Here is a 24,408-nt window from a genome sequence, read left to right as displayed (position 1 = left end):
TTGTACCCGTGTGTGGAGCAAATTCTGTGGTCTAGAATTACTGAAGGCAGTTCAGCTTTGGGTGGGAAGGCTTAGTGTCTCCCCAATTTGAAGGTTTGCTATAACCGATCTGGGTCTGCAGCTGTGAACATATGGATGTTTTGAATATCCAGCTGCACTTTTTTGCACCTTCTCAGTTTCCATGCTATTTTAAATGTGAAATAATTGGTCCTTTGTGGCTGATTTACATTTAAATGATGCATTTCAGTTGAAGAGATCATTGTTCACTCAAATGCCCTTTGAGGTATCATTCTGGAGAGAATTATTGAATACAGCACATCTACCGGCCTTTCATATTCCTGCACTTGCACCATGCTTATAAGAATGCTTTAATTTTAAAAAAAATGAAGCCAATCATTGTAAGATTCTTGCTTATTTCTCAAAGGCCTGATGAGACCTTAGCATTTCCTCTTTATGAAAGCCAGGGGAACTCAAATTTGCATCTAATAAAGATTATACAAAACCTATGTAGCGTCATGAATTTTACATTAAAATATAAAAAAAACTCATTTAAATTGATTTTGCAATCAGGATTTCAAACTTGAGCTTGATGAGTTAATCAAAGATAACATTTGTTTTAATCTTTTTACTTGAAGGATATATAGTATGATGAACATTGCTTAACAAAATTCAAGGTCTATCTCAGGAATGTATTGAGAGACCGGATGGTACAGAGAGGAAAATCTGGTACAGTCTAGTGTTATACAGCAATGTAATTGTGAGGGAGAGCTACAGTGGTGGATACCCCATCCATCATTTTCAACCAATGCATCACTTTCCAGTTAAAGATCTGTGGCATAATTTGAAAAATAACAGAATGACCCCCTAGATCCTGCTTAACATTCCTCTAATGCCAAAAGAATTTTATGGATTAGCCTTTGTTTTAATGCACATCTGTACCTATGATGTGTGCTATATGGAAGGGCATTATTAGCAATCCCTTGATGCCTGTGGGAGGCTATTTGGAGTCCAACAAATAATGTGGGCTGGAGGTTGCATATAAGCAGTATCATCACCTGATAACCAAAATATACCCTGAATGTGCCTCATCACACACCAAGTAACCACTGAATACAAATAGCTGTTTATACATAGGTATGTTAAGAAGTCATTTATATACACTTGTCTTTTTCCAAAACATCTTATATTTATGTTGACAATTCTGTCAGTATTTAACATTGGAATTCCCCTGTAGTTACAGTTGAGGTCTCCACTGACTGGTAGCATTGTGACAGCTTCTGTCCAACAGCATGGGCTTTAGCTAATACCTGTGAACCCTCTCCATTCCTGTTGTTGTTTTGCACCATGAACTTCCTCTAGGTTCTCAACTTGAGTTTTCCTGGAACACTCCTAAATTACAATGCTTAATGCTATGGGAGATCTAACAATGAATTATTGAATAGAGGGCATGCTAAATACCTTCATGTTTTACATAGTCCACATTGTTCTAGGCACTTCATCCACATTGGACTACAGTGGAGCCAGGTGTAAATTTTAGATCCATGTCCTGCTAATTTGATGTCTCACATTCTGATACTAACTGTTCTTGATGTTGTGCTTTGGAAGTACCTACCAATGAAGCAACGGCCCAACAAACCATACAATTCAAATAATGGTGCTTAAGAAATGTAAGAGCAGGTACAACTGAGTTGCCTTTGTTTTGAATGCTTCTTTGCTAAGGGTTGGTGCCACAGGCTGAGCATCTTCTCAGGCGGGTCTTTCCATCTTCCAACACTCAAGTTCTTGAGTTTTGCTGTGGCCGATGGTTCATTTCCCCTATAAATGTACTATTGTTATTGAGCTGGAAATAATTCTGAGTATGTGGATGATCAATTTAACCTTTGCTCTTGCTTCTGACCAGCTCACGGGGATGTTTGAGAAGCTGACTGCAAGCAACAAACAAATGGAGGAAGAGTTACGGGACCTAGCAGATAAGAAGGAATCTGTGGCACACTGGGAGGCGCAAATCACAGAGATCATCCAATGGTTAGTGACTTGTTAGTGAGCAGTGCTGCTGAAAACCAGTTCTTTCAGAGATTTTACTCTACAGTACAGTCACCACAAAGCAGCTTTGCAATTACAATGTAAAGCCAGAAGCTAAATCTTACTTTGTCATAATTCTTCCTATGGGTGTTGCTGACACCCCTAATTGCCCTTGGGGAAGGTGATGATAATCAGCCGCGCTGAATCACTGATGTCATTCTGGTGAAGGTGTTCCCACGGTGTTGAGTAGGAAATTCCAGGATAGACTCCACAACAATGAACGAATCGTGATATTCCTCTGAGTGACCTGGAGGGGAACGTGCAAGCAGTTGTGTTTCTATATGGCTACTGCCCTTGTCTTTCTTGGTAGCAGAGTTTGTGGATTTGGGAGACACTGTAAAGTAGTCCTGATGAGTAACTGCACTGTATTTCATAGAGGGACACACTGCTGCCACAGTGCGCAGATGGTGGAGGGAATGACTGTTTATGTACCAATCAACGGAGCTGTTTTGCTGTGAGTGGTGTTGAGTTCTTGAATCACAGATGGTGCTTGACCCACTGAGTTCCTCCAGCGGATTGTCTGTTGCTCCAGATTCCAGCATCTGCAGTCTCTTGTGTCTTCGTTGGTCCAGCTACGTTTCAGGTCACTGGTGGAGGGAGGAAAACAGGGTTTTGGAAGAAAATCTATGCAAAATATTTCATAACCACAGGACATCCCAAACATCATCCCAGCAATGAAGTACTTGGAATGTAGTCACTGACATGCTGGAGAAAACATTGCAGCCAATTAACACAGAGCAACTTTCCACAAGTGCCATGAGATAGTGATTTGGTCATTTGTTCTTGTGATGTTAATAGGGATGCATTTTGTTCATTGACACCTCCACTTTGATGTCATGGATATTGTACATGTATGTCAGTAAGCAAACAAGGCTTCAGTTTAATGTCTCATCAGATGCACTGACCTGGGGTAAGCTTTAAACCTACATCCTTCTGACTGGGGTCCATAAATTCTGAAACCTCCACTATTTTGTTTTCATCATCAATATGTTCTTCTCATCTTTTTCTGTAAAATTCAGATTTCTGGACACATTCTTTAAACACAAAGTGCCAACAAACTGGTTAAAGGAATTTGTATTTAACATTAACAAAATTAATCAGAGGTTAACTGTGAATGCTTCATCTTCGTTCACCAAATCCCCTCCATGGTTAATTTCAGTAATTGCCATTCATAGCTCAGCACAACAACTTTTCTTTCTCGAATGACATATAGCAATGGAATTGAAGCAAGCAGGAGATGAAAGGGAGATGAACAAATGGGCTAACAAGAGATATAAGAAATACAAGTACAGGTAGTTTTGTTATAACGCGATAGTTACGCTTCTGAGAAACTTCGCATTATAGCAAGTCATGTTATAGCAGAGCAGGCTGTAGTTACCTTCAAAGCACAGATTTAAACGGGTTTTCCTGATTGTGATCGCACTATAATCAATGCAGGCCACGTAATGCAAATAGTGCTCCCTAATCCATCAATCGCTTTACAAACAATTCACGTTATGCAAGCATGTGTTATAGCAGAACTACCTGTAACAGTCTTCTTTCATATATGGAAGCCTAGGCTGTCGCCCTCCTCCCTGTCTGCACATTCCTGTCTCTTGTTAGGTAACTAGAACAATTCTGGTGACCTACATAAGCTAAATATACTAAAACCGCTGTAACATCCCAGCAAAGGTGAGAATCTCTTAAAATAAGAAACTGAAAAGAGAGCTCTTTTGAACAAAAAATAAGTCGTGGAATAATTTTTTTTTACGTCAGTGTGTTGCACTCCCTATTCTTGTCAACTTGTGCTGAATTTCATTTTGATGTTAGAAGAAAGCTCACTGTTGATCAAGGCCTTTGTTGAGTTTTAGCACTGCTCATGCTGGCTTGGTTGGTGCATCACTGGCAAGGGTCTAGGAAATGAGCTTTGCTCTTTAGCAATGCATGTTTTTTGTGCATGTTACCCTATATAATGCACACCTTTGCACGGGGGATTATCCTAAAGTGGCATTACTGGATCTGATCCAAGAGAAAAATAGAAGCCTGACCAAGTGAGAACAGATGTTAGCCCCGCCACAGGTTTGGCTGGTGCAGGCTTTGTGCTGATGCTTACCGTGCTTAAGGTTTTTGTCTGAAAAGCATACCAGTAAGTTCATCCCTGTCAACTTACATTTCTTGTGAGCGTGGTACCTACCCCCTCGCAGATTTTCACATTAATTGTGATTGCCTCAGTGAAATCCTTTTCAATGAGCTGCTCACTTGCTGTGAGCACTCTGGTCCAGTACTGAACTCTGTCAGAGGCACATAGGCTTGAATTTCCTCTGTTCTATTTAGATCAGATGCTTCTGAACTAATTAAGTCCTTGAAAAGTTCCTTTATATTTAAAAAACAGTTACTTCCAGAATTAAAGAAGCATACCAACATATGTTTGTATGTTACTCTAATTCTGGAAATAATTGTATTTTATATTTCATGTGACGTATTTTCTTCCTGTTCTCCACATGTGCACTCTGAGTCACAGAGCAATACAGCTCGGATACAGGCCCTTCGGCCCAACCAGTCCATGCCGACTGTGGTGCCCGCCCACCCAGCTAATCCCAATTTCCTGCGTTCAGCCCATATCCCTCTAAGCCCTGCCCCTCTATGTATCCATCCAAGTGCTTCTTAAATGATACTGTTGTACCTTCCTCAACCACTTCCTTTGACAGCTCATTCCATGTACTCACCACCCTCTAGTGAAAAAGTTGCTCCTCAAGTCTCTTTTAAATCTTTCCCCTCTCACCCTAAATCTATGCCCCCTAGTTTTGGACTCCCCTACTGTGGGGAAAAGACTGTTACCGTCCACCTTACCTATGCCTCTCATAATTTTAAACGTTTCTATATGGTCACCTCTCATTCTCCTACGTTCCAAGGAGCTAGTAAGTTGTGTCCTCGGTCCGTGGGTTGACCCCTTAGACTGACGCTGTGATGCCATAATTGGGGACTGAAGAAAAGGAGGAGATAGTGAAAGAAAGCCCAGGCTTTATTGGTTTAGGTGGATGCTGAAAATCCCCCAGCATCTTTCAGAAATAAGCAGCAAGAGCTCCCCCCGCCCCATCTTCTGAAGAGCTCCCCCCGCCCCATCTTCTGAACAAGCTTTCCCCTTCAATCAAAGAAGCACATTAACTGATTGATGATTTTATTGCTGTTGGAGGATTTTGGTGTGTGCTGTGAGATTACTGGGCCTGATCCAGCATAAATAACACTGACTGCACTTTATAGTAATTCATTGTACGTGAAGCATCTTCCAATATGTTAAAGTATCATATAAATGCAAGACTTTCTTTGTAAAGCCTTAATGTTGGAACAGAAGGCTGACCCAAATAAACAGAACATGCACTGTTAGCTGAATTATAATAATGGGAATTCCTGTATTAGTCCCACATTCTCAGAATTTTATTTAGTACGATGGGGTGTGGCCAAACTGAGCCCACAGGGACCTTATTTATATCACTGTAATAACCTTGGTGGTCTGAGCAAGTAAGCGCCAAATACACTAATGAGAACTGCCTAACCTAAATTAAGTGAGAGAGAAGGGAATGCTATGAGGCACTGATTTCATACGGTCCTTGTTTCCTCCTTTCTCACGTTAGATCTAATCCCTTCACTCCTGAATAAACAGCAACTGGTGTGTGTGTTTAATTGGGACAGGTGATGAAGGGCAGCCTACAGTCTGCATGCACATTTGTGATGATTCTGAATGATTGATATATTAATCTAATTTTACATCCCATTTATTGAAACATTCACAATCTAACAGCCCATGAACTTCAAAGCAATGTTACTTCAATACTAGCTAGAATAAACTCTGCATATCCTACTTTTCAAATATATAAACTGCCGTAAGACATGATTTCACATTTAGACGGTCTCTATTCAAGGCTGCTTCAGTGCCTAAGCCGTTCAGTCACAAGGAGTTTTGAGGTTTGAAACTTAGGCGCCTGGTGCCATCTTGTGGTCACGGGATCCTTCTCGGCTACATGCCACATTTAGAAAGTTGTCTGAAAACATGGGGGAATACAGAATGTTAAACAAAGGTTCAAAAACATTCACTTTTAATTTGTTGCACAGCTGTAATTTTTGTTTTAATATCCCACCTCACTGCAAGCAGTAATAAACAAAGCAAATGCCTGTGGTTTTGGGCCTTGCAGTCTTGAGGGAATTTAGCTGTGAGGGAATCAGATGCAGATGTAAAACAGTAAGCAGTATAGAAGAGATAAGAGCAGGAGACTATCTTGTACTGAACTGAGGCAGTAGAAATAGGAGCAAGGTAAAGGGTAAATCTGAGACTGATCTCAAGCAGATCTTCAATACAGAGAGGGACTGAGTGTATAAAGAATGAATTTGTTAGAAGAATACCAGTGGCTGGGAAGCCTGGAATCATTTAAGAACCACAAAGCTGCTGTGAGAGCACGCTGGTGAACTAATTTCTGAACAAATTGCTCAAAAGGGCCAAACTAGGACAGTTGGTAACAGCGAATACAAGCAGACTTGTGAGCATCACCCACTTTAGGAGAAGAATAAAGGTGAAGCGTACAAAGCTCCAGTCAAAAATACCGCTGAACAGCCTGGAACATGGAGAACTCACAGATGGAATTGCACACAATGCAGCTTCCATTTCCAGCACAGAACACAGCAGCCTGGCGTGGGTGACGTGGGGGTCCCAGCGAGTGTTGCAGATCTTAGAACAGTCGCCATGGGGCTAGCAGTGGGTGATGCAGGTATGCAGTGTATACAGGAAGTTTCTTTTTTGTAGAAGAATTAAGAAGCTTTCATCTTGTCAAGCTGATCTTCCTTTATCTGTAACCAGTACTGAGAAACTTCATTTTGTGCTTTCATTCTTACATCTGCTGGGTTCCAGTTGCAAACCAAATGTGAAACTATTGGGTGTTTAGTGTAACCAATTGAGATAGAGTCATAGAAAGATGCAATGGGGGTACAGGCCCTTTGGCCCACTGAGTCCGTACTCACCATCAACTACCCGTTTACACCCATCCTACATTAATCACGTTTTTTTATTCTCCCCAATTCCCATCAACTTCCCCCGGATTCTACCACTCACCTACACACGGGGCAATATACAGCAGCCAATTAACCCACCAACCTGCATGTCTTTGGGATGTGGGAGGAAACTGGAGCACCTGCGGGAAACCCAGATGGTCACAGGGAGAACATGCAAACTCCACATACGGGCAGCACCCGAGGTCAGGATTGAACCTGGGTCTCTGTCGCCGAAAAGCAGTGGCTCTACTATGTGCAAGAATACATACAGGGAAATAGAAGCAGGGAGTGGATCACCCAGCACCTCAAACCTGCCCCACCATTCAGTACGATCATGGCCTCGACTTCTCTTGTGCCAGTTCCAGATAGCCCTCAATTCCCCAAACTTTCAAAACTTCACCTACGTCCTCTTTAAGTACCTCCAATGAGCTAGCCTTCACAACTGTCTAAGGTAGAGAATTCCTGAAATTCACCACCTTCTATGAGAAGAAATTCCTACACACCTCAGTTTTAAATGACTGCCACCTTCCAACTATGTCCCCTTGTTTGAGACTATCCCACAAGTGGCATTGTTGCAGTGCAACGCAAAAAATGCCGGAGGAACTCAGCGGTCAGGCAGCATCTATGGGGGGAAAATGGGCAGTCAATGTTTTGGGTTGAGACCTTTCATCTGGACTGACAGTCCAGATCCCAGTCGGAGAATTAGCCTCCAATGCTAGGATATCCTTCCCTAAATAAGGGGACCAAAGCATGCACACTACTCCAAATTCAGCCTCACCAACACCCTGTACAACTTTAGTGATACATCTCAACTTCAACCCCAAGCAATAAATATGCCATTTGCCTTCCTGTGCTGCATCTGCGTGCAAACTTTTTGTGTTTCATGAACACCTATCTTCTACTCATTTGCAGTCTTTGTTGATATAATAGTGTGTAATTTGATCCCTCCTACTGAACTGCATGACACCACTCTTTCCTACATTAAACTCCATTTGCCAACTTTTTGCCCACTTACTCAACCTATCAATATCCTGTTACAGAGTCTAAATGTCCTCAATGCAGCATACCCTCTCATCTATTTTTGTGTCATCAGCAAGCTTGAATACTTCTTCTCCAAGTCATTAGTTCCATCTTTCCAGTCTAAAAAAGACCCATTTATTCTGACTCTGTCATCTGTATGATAATGCAGTCTGATATGCATTTGTATAAGTCGTTGGTGAGGCTGCACTTGGAGCACTGTGGACAGTTTTGGTCATCCTGTTATCGGAAAGACATTGTTAGACTGGAAAGAGCGCAGAGAAGATTTACGAGGATGTTGCCAGGACCAGAGGGCCTGAGTTATAGGGAGAGGTTGGTTAGGCTTGGTATTTATTCTTTGGAACGTAGGAGAATGAGGGGGCGACCTTATAGAAGTGTTTAAAATGATGAGAGGCATCGATAAGGTGGACGGTAACAGTCTTTTCCCCAGGGTAGAGGAGTCCAAAACTAGGGGGCATAGGTTTAGGGTGAAAGGGGAAAGATTTAAAAGGGACCTGAGGGGCAACTTTTTCATGCAGAGGGTGGTGAGTATATGGAACGAGTTGCCAGAGGAAGTGGGTGACACAGGTATAATAATATCATTTAAGGGGCACTTGGATGGAAGGGCGGGGCTTAGAGGGATATGGGCTAAATGCAGGAAATTGGGACTGGCTGGGTGGGCACCGTGGTCAGCATGGACAGGTTGGCTGAAAGGACTGTATCCGTGCCGTATTGCTCTGTGACTCTATGATAAGCTGTGAGCTGTCATCGTGTGCACTAGCCTTTAATGTAACACCTTATTGAATGTCTCCTGAAAATCCATAAGTTCTCCTCTATAAATTTTACTTGTTATGTCCTCAGAGAACTCAAGCAAATTTGTCAAACATGATTTCCCTTTCATAGAACTTTGTTGACTTGTTTTGATTACAACAAGCTTTTCTAAATGACTGGCTGTTTCTTCTTGATCACAAACTTCCAGCATCTTCCCAGCAACTAACTGGCTCGTAGTTTCCTGCTTTTTGTCTCTCTCCCTTCCTTGTTAAGCTGGAAGCACTGAGATGGGGGTGCTCAGCTGCCCGAGTACAAATCTTGTGTAAATGTATCAAGAATCTACTGGCAAATGTTACATCGTCAATTTTGTTCATTCATTCTCTCAGCTGTTTGTGGTTAAACCTACTATTAAATACTGGAACCAGTCTATTGTGTACCCCAGTCACAAGTGCCATTAAGTCAAAGTCGAGTTTATTGTCATGTGCACAAGTATATGTGTGCACAGGTGCAATGAAAAACTTACTCGCAGCAGCATCACAGGCACAGAGCATCAGATAGGCAACATTCACAAGGAAAACACAAATTAAACATATTATACACAGTTTTTACAAGAAAGAACACAATTCAAACAAAAAAAAGTCCATTGCAGTGCAAAGTGGTCAGAGTGTTGGTATACTGAGGTGATTAGGGTTGTGCAGTTCAGTTCAAGAACTAAATAGTTGAAGGGAAGTAGCTGTTCTTGAACTTGGTGGTGTGAGACTTCAGGCTTCTGTACCTCCTGCCCGATGGTAGCTTCAAGAAGATGGCACAGCCCGGATGGTGGAGATCTTTGATGATGATGTTGCCTTCTTGAGGCAGCACCTCATGTAGATACTACCGATGGTGGGGAGGGATGTGCCCGTGATGTATTGGGCCAAGTCCACTACTCTCTGCAGCTTCTTACACTCCTGCACATTCAAATTGCCGTACCAGACCATGATGCAACCATTACAAAGGGCAGCCAGCCAACCCCTCCCTCTGAGTGGAGATCCTCTTGTACATTGTCATAACATACTTGTATTTACTGTTCTCAGGGTGAGTGATGAGAAGGATGCTCGGGGCTACCTTCAAGCACTGGCAACCAAGATGACCGAGGAGTTGGAGTCATTGAGAAATTCCAGTTTGGGAGCACGAGCAACAGTAAGGATATTTATTCTTCAACTCCCAGCTGTTAAAACCCAATAATCTGTCTTACTGCAGTCAGGCTTTACCAACTTACTAAATGGTCAGATAGGAAAAGACCAACTGCTCTGCTGAGACCCCAGTGGCCTAACCAGAATGACCTGACTAAACAATTGCATAGCTCTCCCTGCCACCCCTCTCCCAACCCATGGCACACCCATCCCATGAGTCTAACCTTCCTTACAAAATGTTCTTATCTTTACAGCTGTACCCTCAACTTCCTCACGCAGTTTCACATTAAAGTGTGGGGTGGCAAAGGAAAATGTCTGAGGTTCAAACAATTGTGAAAGGATTGATAAACCGTGAACCCATCTCAAAGACATTTCTCACAGTATCCAGCCTTTTAACCACATTGCATTTCAACGAAGCAGACAGTTGAAGACTAACATTGAAAGTAGGTGCAGGATGTTTTCTCCAAGGAGACTTGTCCTGCTGTCCATGGCCTGACTTGTTTTGGAAGTGAAACCTCATCTGGAGCATCCATCTGCTGATGGCTCAGGGCAGAGTCTATCTGTGAGGGAGGGATGTGTTACATGAGTTGTTTCCATTATTCTTAGGGACCAGCACCTAATAGAATTCTTCAGTAACCAGTGCCTCTTTTTCTCCCACCTCTCTCTCTCCCCCTCTTTTATACCTTTCTCATTCCTCCACTCTCTACTCTTCCTCTTCACTCCCTCTTTCTATTTGCTCTCTCTCTCTCTCTCTCTCTACTCACTCCCTCTCCACTCCCCCCCTCTCCACTCCCCCCTCCCAACTCTGCTCTCTCTCTCTCCACTCCCTCTCTCTCTGCTCCCCCTCTCTCTCTTTCTGCACCCCCCTCTTTCTGCACCCCCATCTCTGTTCCCCTCTCTCTCTGCTCCCCCGTTCTTTCTTTGCTCTTCCTCTCTGCCAACTTCCTCTCCTTCCCCACCACCGCTCCCCTCACTCTGCTATCCTTCCCATCTCTCTCTCTCTGCCTCCACTCCCCCCTCTACTGCCCTTCCCTTCCTCCCTCCCCTCCTCTTTGCTGCCCCTCCCTCTCTCTGTATCCTTCTGCCATCCCCCTCCCTCTCTCTGTCGCTCCTCTCCCCGCTGCCCCCTCTCCCTCTGCCACTCCCTCTCTGCCTCTGCCTCTGCCACCCCTCTCAGGATATGCCCTGGAAAATGCGCCGGTCCCAGAAAGTGGACATGTCAGCTCGATTGGAGCTACAGTCAGCACTTGATGCAGAAATCCGAGCAAAACAGGCCATCCAGGATGAACTCAATAAGGTCAAAGCTGCCAGCATATCTACAGAGTGGTGAGTTCACAGAAATGCATAAAAAATTACTTATAAGAGCTGCATCCTTGCTCCAGCTGTAGTCCAACCTTCTCCCAGTGTTGTTAACCTATATTCAGAACTACAGGGTTGTTTCCAGAAAGTGATGTCCTAACTGATGAGATTTGTACCGATATGCAATATATTCCTGAGACAGCAATTAACAGAATGAAAAGCTATCGCCTTATTCTACTGATGGCCACTGGAAATTCTCTTAGGTTCTAATGTTCGATAGGTAGAAAATGCCAGAATAAAGCTTACAGGCTAGAATTATTTAGAGATCAAATACCTGGTAGCAGTAGGATGCAGCAATGACTGGTTACGAATGCCCGACTTATGTAGAGCTTGTATGTACAAACGAGCATTTGGGAGACTGGCAGAATGGATTTGCTGGAGCTGTGGGGCTGCAGGCATCTTCTGCCGCACGGAAACTTGGTTTGCGGCCGCATTCCCAACTTGCCAACTGTCCAGGTTATGAACAGATCACAGGTAGGGAAAGCTGCCATAACCTGGAGAGGACCTGTATTTTTGAATGTATTTCTTATGTGTCTGGGAGAGGTACTAGAAGAAACTGTAGAAGAAACAGTCCCTCAAAAACATTTACATTGATTTGCTCGTCATCTGTAGATGCGCAGTCTAAGGAGTTGGTTCTCTGGACTAATCTGAGCTGTGGTTTTATATCCTGCCTTCTTGAGTTAACACAGAACCTGCAAATACTGCAGTTCATGGTGAAGTGTTTTAATGCTCGGTATATAATTGTAGAAAAACAGCACAGATTCACGATTCAGTTGTCTGATTGAATTTCCCCATTTGTCAACCTGCAAGTTGACTGCTAAAGCAGCTCTTCTCAGTGACCCAGTCATCTTTAAGCTAGTTACTGAATGGTGATGTTAGCACAAGGGCAGTACACCCCTGACAGACACCTCTTGTCTTTGCATACAATGAGATTTGCTCAGAGAAAACACTCTATTTAAAGTTAACTTTAAATCGCATTTAATCAGACTGCGTAGAATTAATTCAATGCTGAAAAATTCTATTTTGGCACAGAGGTGTCAGATAGACAGGAGAAAAAATACAAGTATATCATCAACCTGAGACCAGATCTCAAATGTCTGTTGACGGGTCTTGATGATGCTTGACATAAGGTGGATAGACTCTCTTGGGACTGATAATTAATAGTACTATTAACAGTAAGTATGTAGGGTTTGTAATGGGCACATCTTCTGTTGCGCCAAAATTGTTGTCCGTCTGCTTCTGTTCAACACTGTTCCAGCGTGGATCCTGTTCAGCCTTTCTCTGGGATCTTGGTTCGTAGCTCTTCCTTATGGCCATGTCTCGCATAGGGGCAGAGGGGGTTTCAGAAGAGGCAGCCAGCTGGACTCAGAACCCTTTTGATACCTTGTGTGCCTCTCGTCCCCTCCAAGTCCATAGCTCCCTGAAAGTGGCTACACAGGTTGATAGAGTGGTAAAGAAGGTATATGACATGCTTGCCTTTATTAGTCAAGGAATTGAGTTCAAAGGTCAGGAAGTTATGCTGCAGCTTTATAAAACTCTGGTTAGGCCGCATCTAGAGTATTGCATTCAGTTCCAATCACCCCATTACAGGAAGGATGTGGAGGCTTTGGAGAAGGTGCAGAAGAGGTTTATCAGGATGCTGCCTGGATTAGAGGGCATGTGCTATAAGGAGAGGTTGGACAAACTTGGGTTGTTTTCTCTGGAGCGTCGGAGGCTGAGGGGAGACCTGATAGAGGTTTATAAGATTATGAGGGGCATAGATAAAGTAGACAGTCAGTATCTTTTTCCCAGGATTGAAATGTCTAATACCAGAGGGCAAGCATATAAGGTGAGAGGGAGTAAGTTCAGAGGAGATATGTGGGGCAAGTTTTTTACACAGAGAGTAGCGGGTGCCTGGAATGCGCTGCTGGGGTGGTGGCGGAGGCAGATACAGTAGAGGGGTTTAAGAGGCTCTTAGGCGCATGAATGTGCAGGAAATGGAGGGATATAGACATTGAGTAGGCAGAAGTGATTAGTATAGTTGGGCATTTGATTACTAACATCGTGGACTGAAGGGCCTGTTCCTGTGCTGTACTGTTCTATGTTCTGTTTGTTGGCTGTCCAAAGCTGTCAATGTGATCAGGGCATTGAATGTTTGTGAATGACTTTAACATTCATAAATGTTGGATAATGTAAGCTACATTAAAAAATAAAAGTAAGTTAAAAATGGATATGATTTCTTTTTGATATTTAAAGCACTAAAAACAGTGTTAGCAAAAAAAATCTGAAGTCATTAAAACCAACTTAAATATTAAAACAACTTGACTTATTCCCAGCAGCCAACATCTCCTAGTCATTTTACCTAATGCAGGCTTCCCAGTGTGAGAACCGGGAGTCCTGTGGAAGTTCGTGCTGCCCCACTGGACACCACAACCTGGAAACAGGGGCTTTGAGGTCAGTCCCAGTATAAACGTTAGCATCAGGACAGAAGATCTGGCCCAATGAGTAAGAGCCAGATGCCAACCCATCGGGATTTCCAAACGATTAGACAGCGGTTTGCTGTAAGTGTGGAACTGTAGCCCGATAGTAATGAGGGAGTGTTTGTTGAAGATCAGTCACCCTAGCCCCAGGGCATCACTGCAGGAGTTCGTCGAGGCAGTGTTCTAGGTTACAAACACCCAACTTATGTACAGCCAGTACATACTAACGGGGCAGGGCAGCATTTCCAGCAGCTTCATCAGTGACCTTCCTTCCATCATAAGGTCAGGAGTTGGGATATTTGCTGATGGTTGCGTAATGTTCAATTCTATTTGCAGTTCCTCAGCAAATGAAACAGTCTCTGCCTGTGCAGCAAGACCCAGACTACATTCAGGCAAGGGTCAGTTGGTGACAAATAACAGTTGCACCACAAAAGTACCAGACAATAACCATCTCAACAAGAGACAATCTAACCACCTACCCATAACATTCAATGGTGTTATCAGTGCCGAGTCCCTCTCCATTGATATCTTGGGGCCACCAGTGACAAGAAAGTCAACCGGACCAGCCACATGAGTACTGTGGCTGTCAGTCAGAGATGGATATCCTGCAGTGAGTGATTTGCTTCCTGACACCCCAAGGCCTCTCCACTGTCTGCAGTTGATGGAATAATCTTCACTTATCTGGATAAGTGCAGCACCAACAACTCTCAAGAACCTCAGCATCATCGGAACAAATCAGTCCACTTCATTGGCATCTCATGCACCACCCTGAGCCATTCAGTCCCTCCACCACTGGCACACGGCAGCTGCAGAGCTTACCACCTACAAAATGCACTGCAGTTACTCACCCAGGCTACTACAGCAGCAAACCTGTGACTTCTACCCAAAGGAAGGGCAAGGGCAGCAGGTCACAATACCTTCGCCTGCAGTTCCACTCCAAACTGCACACTATTCCTACTTGGAAGTATACCTTCAGTCCTTTATTGCTGCTATTGCAATCCCCTGCCAATGGCACCTTCACCAGAAGGACTGCAGTGATTCAGGAAGGTGGCTCGCTATCATTTCTCAAGGACAATTAGTGCTCAGCAATAAATGCTGGCCTCACCAGTGTTGCCCAGAACCCGAAAATGAATTAAGGAAATCAAAAGCAGTTATATTTCCTCACGAACCACAACAAGTTATGAGAAGAGAGTGGGCAGGCTGGGTTTGTCTTCCTTGGTGTGGAGGAGGCTGATAGAGGTATAACCAATTATGAGGGGCATGAACAGGCAAGAAACTGTTCCCCAATGCAGAGGTGTCTTAGATTTAGGGCAAGATGTTTGGAGGGCATCTTGGGTGAGAATATTTTCACCCAGAGAGAGGGTGGTTGGAATCTGGAACGCACTGCCCGAGGGGGTGGTGAAGGCAGAGACCCTCATAGCATTTAAGAAGTAGCTAGATGAGCACTTGAATTGCTAAGGTGTAGAAGGCTGTGGACCAAGTGCTGGTAAAAGGGATTAGTATAGATGGTACTTGATGGTTGGCGTGGATATGGTGGGCCGAAGGGGCTGTTTCTGGGCTCTGTGACTCCACATAAAAATTAGGTGAGATGTTTAGAAGCAGTTCACATAAACATGAAGAAAACGCTCACTCACGATCCCTTTCACATTGACTTTTGTCTTCCTCGTTTCAGGGAACATGTGAGGGAGAATATGTTACAAGGAGGTATGGGGAGGGGGAATTGCTGGGCCAAATGGCACCCTTCTAAAAGAAGAAGTATTTGAAAATAATACAAAAAATATAAAGCCTTGTTTATACAGAACTAAACCAGAGTTAAATATATAAATAGTAATGTGACATTAGCAGCTCTTGAGTTTAAAAAAAAACATATTATGAATGCAAGTTTTATATTTTGAAAACATTGCAATCAAAAATATTTGCTACAATATTCTTATGAATGTCACTGGCTAGTATTGATGCACCTTGGGAGACTGCTTGCTCAAACTGCACAGTGCAAATTTGGTTCAGTCATCATTCAAGTCCATGTACAGGTTTTGGCAGTCAGAGTCCTCCAAATATAAATAATCAATACTACTTACGAATTGCTTAATGACATAGTTTGTTCATGCTTCATCACTGACTGCAGTAATCCCCTTCAGGGCAGGTAGAATGATGGTTATAGTTATATGGGCTACATTCACTGAAGCCTCAACACACAGGGAGTGGTTAATCTTGGATAATGAGCTGATTCTGAGCAGCCTCGAGGAAGGGGTCAACTACCCTCAATTTAAAACTTTGATCCTTGTTTCTGAATACCTCCATGTCCTTGGTTTTCCTTGTGCATTGTATCGTCCTGCAGCCCTGCAACCTTTCCAGAATTTTGCATCCTCCCATTAGAATAACACAGGGCAGAATTAATGGGCTGAATGGCCTCATCCTGTAATGTAACAATTCCATAATTTAGCTTGCTGTGAAAGTCATACCAGTTTGATGTTCCAGTTCCTTCCCCATTGCTCTGCAGATTCTTCACCTTCAAATATTCATCCAGTGCCCACTTCTTCTAGTTATTGAATCTGCTTCCACCATCCTTTTGAACAGTGCATTCTATATACTTCATTGGGCAAAACGATTCTCCTCATCCTTCTGCTGGTTATTTTGCCAATTACTTTAAATCCATATACAATGATTACTAACCCTAGTGCCACTGTAAGCAGTTTCTCCTTGCTAATCTATCAAACCTCTATCTAACTCTAAGAATGTCTATCAAATCTTCTCTTGGCTTCCTCTACCTGAAGGAGCACAATTCCAGCTTTTCCATTCTTTTGAGTTCATCATCTTTGGTTAGACTCCAGTAAATCTCTTATGCACCCTCTTCAAGGTCTTGATGCCTTTTTGTAGTCCAGAATTGGGCATGCTATTGCTACTGAGGCATACTCTGCACTTGGCTGGATGAGTGCAGCTCCAACACTCAAGAAATTTGACAACATCCAGGACAAAGCAGCCTGTTTGATTGGCACCCCATCCACTATCCTGAAGATTCATCTCACAGTCTTCAGACTACCAAGAATATAGTGTGTACCATCTACAAAATGCCCTGCTGTTACCTGCCCAGTCTACTCCTACAGCACTTCCCAAACTAGCAATCTCCACCACCAAGTAGAACAAGGATGGCAGGAGCAGGTTCCCCTCCGAGTCACATGTCAGTTCAGGAGGGGGGGAATTAGGAAATAAATGCTGGCCTTGCATCCCAAAAAATGAATTCAGTTTTGAGCTCTCATGCATCCCTGAATTTCTTTGTTATGGCAGTGGTGGCCATGCCTCCAGCTGCCAGGCTCTAAGCTCTGGAATTCTCTCTGCCTCCCTCCTGCACTGTCCTCAAAACCTGCCTGTCTTTATGTCTTTAGCTAAGCTTTTAGTCTTCGATCATGATATCTCCCTTTGTAGTTCCATCTCACGTTTTGCTTGATGATATTCCTATAAATCGTCTTGGGAGTGTGTCGCTGAAATAGTTGATTGGCTGCATTACCGAAGCAGCAGGGTTAGGTGCAGTAGGTGGAAGTGGAATCTTACTGCCTCGGGCACCTGTGATAAATTAGATTGCAACCAGGCACCATGCATATTGCAGTCCATTTACAGCACTGGAGCTGTCAGAGCCGCTCATCCAAAAGATCAGTTCAAAGTTTTTTTATTTAGGCAAATTAGGGGAAACCTCTGTTGGTTTTTGCTCGTCTCCTCTTAATTGAGCTCAAGCCCCAAGGATCACCTTAGGCAAACAGTCAGTATCCCCAATGGCTAATTAGTTCAATCTTACACCCTCTCACAAGCGATAAAACACCTCTGAGCCTGAAACTGGAACCAAAACTTATGGGAAATACTGCAAACATAACATACTGCAGTATGTTGTTGGCATGATCCTGTCACCAGCCTTTGTGAATACAACTTAAGCTGTGCCCTTATTTCCAGAGTTTTGATTTGGATGCTAGCTGAGCTGCAATAGTTTAGGAAGTGCTGTTCAAGACATCAGATGAAGGTGCTATTGAAAAAATAGTTTATCAAATACTGTTTGATGCTGAGCCACGTAAGGAGATGTTAGGCAGATGCTCAAAAGCATGGTGAAAGAAGTAGGTTTAAAAGTTCTTTTTTTAAGGATGAGAGGTCAAAAGGGAAAATTCTGAAGCCAATGCTTTGGCAGATGAAGGCAAAGTCTCCCATGGTAGAGCAATTAAATTCAGGAACACTCGAGAGGCCATAATTGGTGGAGCAGAGAGATCTTGGGTATTGGTGGGATGGAGGGGTGTTTACATTCTGAAATATTTTCCACCCTGAAGGAGACTGCCTTTTACAGTCTGTGACCAGTCCTGCTCCAGTTTTATTATAAGCAGTCAGCGAAGCCTGAACCAGATCCAGCTAACCATCATAAAAATGTGACAGCTTGCCTGCAAGGAAGAAATCTATAAGATAAATAAACCACAGTTGGGGCTGAGAAGGAGCCAGTTTTAAAACTATTTGAATTCCTTTTTTTTAATTGATTTCCATTGAGAGATTTACAGAATTTTCCAAGGTTGTTTGGAAAAGAGACAAAACCCAAACCATCACGGTGTTGATGTGGTCACGTACGCGGCTGGATGTTCTGTGTACAAAATGTATGTTTCACTTAATTAAGTCACACATCTAGGGGCCTAATCTTCAGTCCCCTGTGCTGGAGCTCAATTGTTGACGTTGATTACCACACTGCCTAGAGTCTGCTTAACCAGCTGGGGTGTAAACAGCCGAGAATAGTCGCAACATGGATCCAAAGAAGAAAAATAGTCTTCTATTTAATATTCACCTTTCAAGATATCCCAAAGTGATTCATGGTCAATTAAGTGTGCAGTCTTTGCTGAAATTTAGGAATCTGGCCTCACATCAGTTGATGTTGCCATTGACTGGAGATGGAAGGCTCCTAAAAACTTTAATTAAGAGTGTTTAAAGAAAAATCTGCAGTAAAGTGACATTTTATGATGTTCAAAATGAAAGTTACATTTTTATAGATTTTATCCCTCTGAACTTACTGTTCATTGGAGATCAGTGCTTTTCCTGCTGATTTACAGCAAACTTTAGGTACTAAAACTAAGAAATCCTTTAAAAGGAATATTCTTGAATAAACCCAGCCTTATACAATTAGCAGTAGAACTGCCCTTAACGCTGAAGCAGCCTGGGCACAGCACTGTGAAAGAATGGATGCTCAGAACCTACAAGAATTACTGTGAAGGAATGGTGTATGACTTGGAGAGGATCATACAGTGGGTTATGTTCCCATACACCTGAAGTCCTTGTCCTTCTTGACAGTAGGCATTGCAGATTTGTGAGGTGCTAAACACAAACTGCTGGAGGAAAGTAAGCGGGTCAGGTGGCATGAGTGGAGGGAAATGGACAGTCAGCGTTTTGGGTCAAGACCCTTCATCTGGATTGAAAGAGTAGAGGGGAGATAGCCAGGATAAAGGGGTGAGGTGAAGCAAGAGCTGGCAAGTGTTAGGTGGATCCAGGTGTGGAGGGGTGATTGGCAGATGGAGGAGAGAAGGGTGAAAACAGTGACAGAGGCTGGGAGGGCATAGGTGGAGGCAACAGAGGGCTGCAGATGGTGTAATCTGATAGGAGAGGAAGGTGGAGCACGAAACCAAATAAAGGAGGTGGGGTGGACAGATGGGAACAGTGGGGAGCGGGGACCCAGTGGGAGGAGTGTGTGGATGATGGGCAGTTGGAGTAGTTGGAGGAGGGGGAAGAAACTGGGTGATAGGGGGCTGGGGAGGGGCTTGGGTGTGTCGAAGAGGATCTGGGTAGATCAGGATGAGAGAGAAAGGGACAGAGGAGGAGCAGGTAACCTGGAATTTGAGAATTCAGTGTTCATACTATTGGGTTGTAAACTACCCAGGCAGAATATGATGCACTGTCCCTCTGGTTTGCACTTGGTCTCATCGTGGTAGTGAGGGAGGCCAAGGACAGGGACATCATATGGAAATTGGGAGGGGAATTAAAATTTGTGAGGTGCTGTTGGATTACCCTGGACACATGCAGTGCACTTCGTGGATGGTTCTCGCTTCAGCCTCAGTGGGGACTCAGAGATGGTAATGCCATTGTATGTCACGGGTAGGTTGTTGGAGATGGAACTTCAGTGCTGCAAATGTTATTTGTTACTTACTCGCCAGTGCTTGAGTGTTGTCCAGGTCTTGCTGCATGCAGGTGTGGACTGCTTCATTTGCTGCAAAATTGTGACTGGAACTGAACATTGTGCAATCACCAGTAAACATCCTCACTTCCGTGACAGAAAGAAGGTCATTGCTGAAACAGCTGAAGACAGTTGGAGCTAGAACACTGTCCTGAGAACTCCGGTAATGATGTTGATGGCTGACCTGTCACAACCATGACCATCTTCTGTGCAAGATAAACACTCCAATCGTTGGAATGTCTTGGTTATGATGGGGAAAACAATCCATTGAAACAAATATCTTACATTATTCTGAGATGGGTGAAGATAATTCTTCAGGTTTCCTTTAATAGAATTTCCTGTATTTCACAGGAGCTGGTAATCAATGATTATAGTGAACAAGGTAATGTATCTATCCATTTACTACCATAATCATCGTGAGAAACTTTTGAAAACTTTCTTAAAATAAAGATTTGTACTTAGTATATAAATTTAGCATCCTTCGATATTCCTAGAGCACTAAATGATAGTGAGGTCCTGGAATTCATAAATAGAGACAAAATGCAAGGAAGGTATATTGTACCTCTGCAGAACACTAGCTGGGCCACAGCTGAAGTATCATGTCCAGTTCTGGTCCCCACACCAGAGGAAGCATGTGAAGGTCCTAGAGAGTACACAGAAATTTACTACAGTGGTTCCAGGGTTGTCCATCCCACAATTGGGATGGGTAGCCATACTCAGTATAGAATAAAAGAATTGGTGACAAGCATTGCTTAAAGCATTCATCAGAAAAATAAATGGTTAGTGTAATTCATCAGGTGAAAAGAAAGAGACAAGAATGTTGACTTCAGCCAAGAGACAGATTGGTGTGAAATTGGGGGGTGTCAGGTTGTACTTGGGCTGAATGGCCTTTTCTTGTACCTGACTCTCCAATTGTTAATCCAAGTACCTGGTATGGCTTGGTCGCCCTTTCTCTGTCTGATTACCTGTTCCACTTTCTGCGAGGTTTCTGTTCCCTAAAGGTGTACTTTTATCGATTTTTGTTCCAGCAAATTGCAAGATGGTGAGAAGAGAAACCTGGAGCTGCTAACTGAAATTGAGAAACTCAAGAAAGAAATGGAGGAGATAAAAGCGGAAAAGGGTATGAGCCACAGGGCAGGTGCTGCAGACCTTACCTGTGCTTCAGTTTGTTTCTCTTGAGAGTGCCTGAAACCAATATTCCTATTGGATTTTCAGAATTATATAAATGAGTTTGTAGATCTGAAAGAATAGGCTGGTTTCTGGGGAACTTTAAAAGTACAATGAAAACTGGCAAAGGTTAAGACGCGGCCTGAACTGGTGATACGTCTCATTGAGGTGGTCGGTTGAATGGATGATGATTATGATTCTCTTACTGAGCTGGTTGGTTGAGTTGCCTATATGTCGGTGATTAGAATACGCGGCAGTAATTTTGTGTTTTCGTAATGAAATTCACCAATAAATTTGAGATCCAGGTTCAGCAAGTTCCCATGGTTGATATGTGAGTAAATTATAATATTGTTATTTGGCAGCAGAATTAGCATGGGCATCAGCTTGCTCCATATGAAAGTAGGCTCTGAAATTAATACCTTTTAAGTTCTCCTCCATCCACTATTTTGCTTCCAAGGTGATATGTTTAGGGAGTTACAGTTCGTAATTCACTCAGTAATGTTATCCTTTAATCCACAGGTTTCTCCCTAACCTGCATGGCTTCTCATTCTGTGTGTGTGGCTTGATTGGCTGGGTGCATTATATTACAAGAGTTCTGTGACAACGTTTTGATAAGGAGATAATCCATGGAAGAATGATTGCACAAATGACCAATGTCTACTCACGAGTGAACTGTCTGTCCAGTGCTGTTTGCTTTAAGCTTAATTGTTTTGTTTGTATTTTTAAATGCATTTTTTGTTATAGAAGGATGATAAATTGCAATAGCTGATTTAAGTTTAAAGCCATCTCCTTTAATTAAAACAAAATCTCCAAAAACGCTAAGGTATATTTGCACCTCTGGCCATCATGTGCATCTGGAAGTGACCTCCAGAGAAAGCACAAGCTCAGTATTACTTAGAGTTTAAAAACAACTTGCTGCTGTTTTTCTAGGTGTAAAGCACCAAGACTCACAGAATTCTTTCTTGGCATTTTTGAATACACCTGCCTCTCCTCTGGATCAATTTGAAGTGAGTAACTCAAATTATGCAGATATTATATTATATTTAGGTGCAGTTTAGTTTTCTCCACTGACCCTTAGGATTGAAGTATGAACTATTTCTCGTGTTTTCTAGTTGTCCTTGCTGTGTTCCTGATGTGTGAGTTAGTGACTTTGTTTGATAGGTTAGTTCTGAAATATTTTCTCATTGTTTTTAATTGAATTTCTTCCTTTCCCCCCCCAACCCCCCCAACTCACACTCCATGTGTGGTACTGTTTGACTGTTGGGATAGGATTCTCTGTCGTCTTCTTCTTCATCTTCATTGATAAACTTCTGGAATGATGTAAGTTCAGAAGCTTCCCACCAATGAATTGTACCCTTTAATGGGGACCATCACATTGGTCGAAACAGCAACAAAAAAAATCCCCGTCTGGAAAATACAGTCATTCACAGAAATTTGTTAATGTTCATCTGCACACCCTTACTTCCCACTGTAAGATGAATGTTTGATGGGGCACACCAATGCTTGTAGACAATATTTAATCATTCATCTAGGAGTACCAAGTACTGGTGGTGGTAATGGGGCCTCTGAGTGATGCAGGGGTAGTTTCAGAGTACAGGATTGTCGGCGATTATGCTACTCAAATCATAATTAGCTGTCAACATGACAACTGTAGAGAGGTTGAGGTTGTAAGAACATGTGAAACAGCAGCAGAAATAGCCTTCGATCCGTCTCAACCTACTCAAGGATCAACTTTCCACAATCATTTGGATCAGAACATTTCATAAATTTACAATTCTCTAAGCAAAGAAATTTCTCCCCATCTCAGCCCTTAGTGGCTGACCCCTATGCTAGAACTCTCCCCAAAGGTTTACATTCTCTACCCTGGGGAAATAGACACTCAGCTGACAAGCCAACAAGTTTATTGTAATGTTTGAATGATATCACACGTCGTTCTTTTAAACTCCAGGAAATACAGTTCATTTAACACTTAAAAGCTCATTCACTGTTACTTCATTCACAGAGATCACAATTTCCTTGGTCAAAGTGGGTATATGGAGTTAGGTCCCACTGCTCAAAATACTTTTAGTTAACAAAAAGTAGCAGTCACGTTTAAAGCTTACGATTAATCTACAATCAATTTCCATACACAGAAGAGAATTTCAATAACTATTCTATGTTTCCATACACCTTCTAGCTTGTGCATAGCAGTGTTTTCAGGAGGTCCTCATTGCTTCTGACCCACCCTCTTTTCCCTAATAGTACAAATCTGTGCTGATTTTAATATCCTTTGAAAGTATCTTTACCTACTCCCTTTTTGTAGCTCTTGGTGTCCATTTTGTTACTTGATTTTCTCTTTCCCATTTGCAAAGATCTGTGTGAGTATTTGTCTTACTGTGTGTCTTTTCTCTTAGCTCTTTTTTAGGTGGGGAAGTTGGGTGGGGGAGAATGAAACTTGTGCTCCTTAGGGGTATAAATTGATTCTTTATTACAGTAACTTACTGTTTTTTGGTGAACATCCTCAGCCACTCTTCTGTGGCTTTATCCATTAGTAGATTTGCCCAGTTTATTGTGGAAAATCTCTGTCACTGCAGGGAAAGCAACCTTACCCAAATCTAGAACCTTAGTAACTATTTTCTGCTTCTTTGTTTTTGAACAGTGCAGTGAACTCAAGAATATGACAATTACTTCTAGACACATGTATGCACTGTTAAACTGTTAACTAAATCTGGCTCATTAGTCATTGCTTAATCTAATATGGTGTGCCCTTTGTCAGTCCAGGATATATTGTTCCAAAGAACTATCCTAAATATGCTTAAGAAATTCATTCTTTTCAAACATGGGATAGTTTGGTTATACCAATCTATATGAAGGTTAAAATCCTCCACTACATCCCCTCTGTTTTTGCTGCATGCTTTTCTTAGCACTGAATTTTTGTATTCTGCCACATTAGGAGTCCTTTATCCAACATGGTTCAACCCTTTATGTTTCTACATAGTCTTCATTTCCTGCTTACCTCTTCTTAGCACGGAAACTTCTTCCTTAATCGCCAAGACCAATCCTTCTCAACTTTTCCTGTGTACCTTATTTCCCGACCCCCAACCTTCTTGCAGCCCCGTCTCAAATCAGCAGCATTCACTGAGCCTAAAATTTGCAATTTGCTGAAAAGTAGTCTTGCACATTTTACAGTAACATTTAA

The 24,408-nt window shown here is 42.7% G+C and overlaps 1 protein-coding gene across 1 annotated transcript in view; it reads left to right on the top strand.

Moving 5' to 3' along the window:
- LOC127575539 (serine/threonine-protein kinase MRCK alpha-like) overlaps positions 1-24,408 on the top strand; it is a 367,516-nt gene that overhangs the window by 275,884 nt on the left and 67,224 nt on the right. The window contains 5 exon segments of the mRNA XM_052025471.1: positions 1,901-2,025; positions 9,963-10,068; positions 11,239-11,387; positions 21,092-21,183; positions 22,161-22,237. Coding sequence (XP_051881431.1) covers positions 1,901-2,025; positions 9,963-10,068; positions 11,239-11,387; positions 21,092-21,183; positions 22,161-22,237 — 549 coding nt within the window.

This window comes from Pristis pectinata, chromosome 10 (genome assembly GCF_009764475.1).
Source record: "Pristis pectinata isolate sPriPec2 chromosome 10, sPriPec2.1.pri, whole genome shotgun sequence".
Taxonomy (NCBI): domain Eukaryota; kingdom Metazoa; phylum Chordata; class Chondrichthyes; order Rhinopristiformes; family Pristidae; genus Pristis; species Pristis pectinata.
The sequence above is the reverse complement of the archived record's forward strand: the minus strand, read 5'-3'. Positions and strand labels throughout refer to the sequence as shown.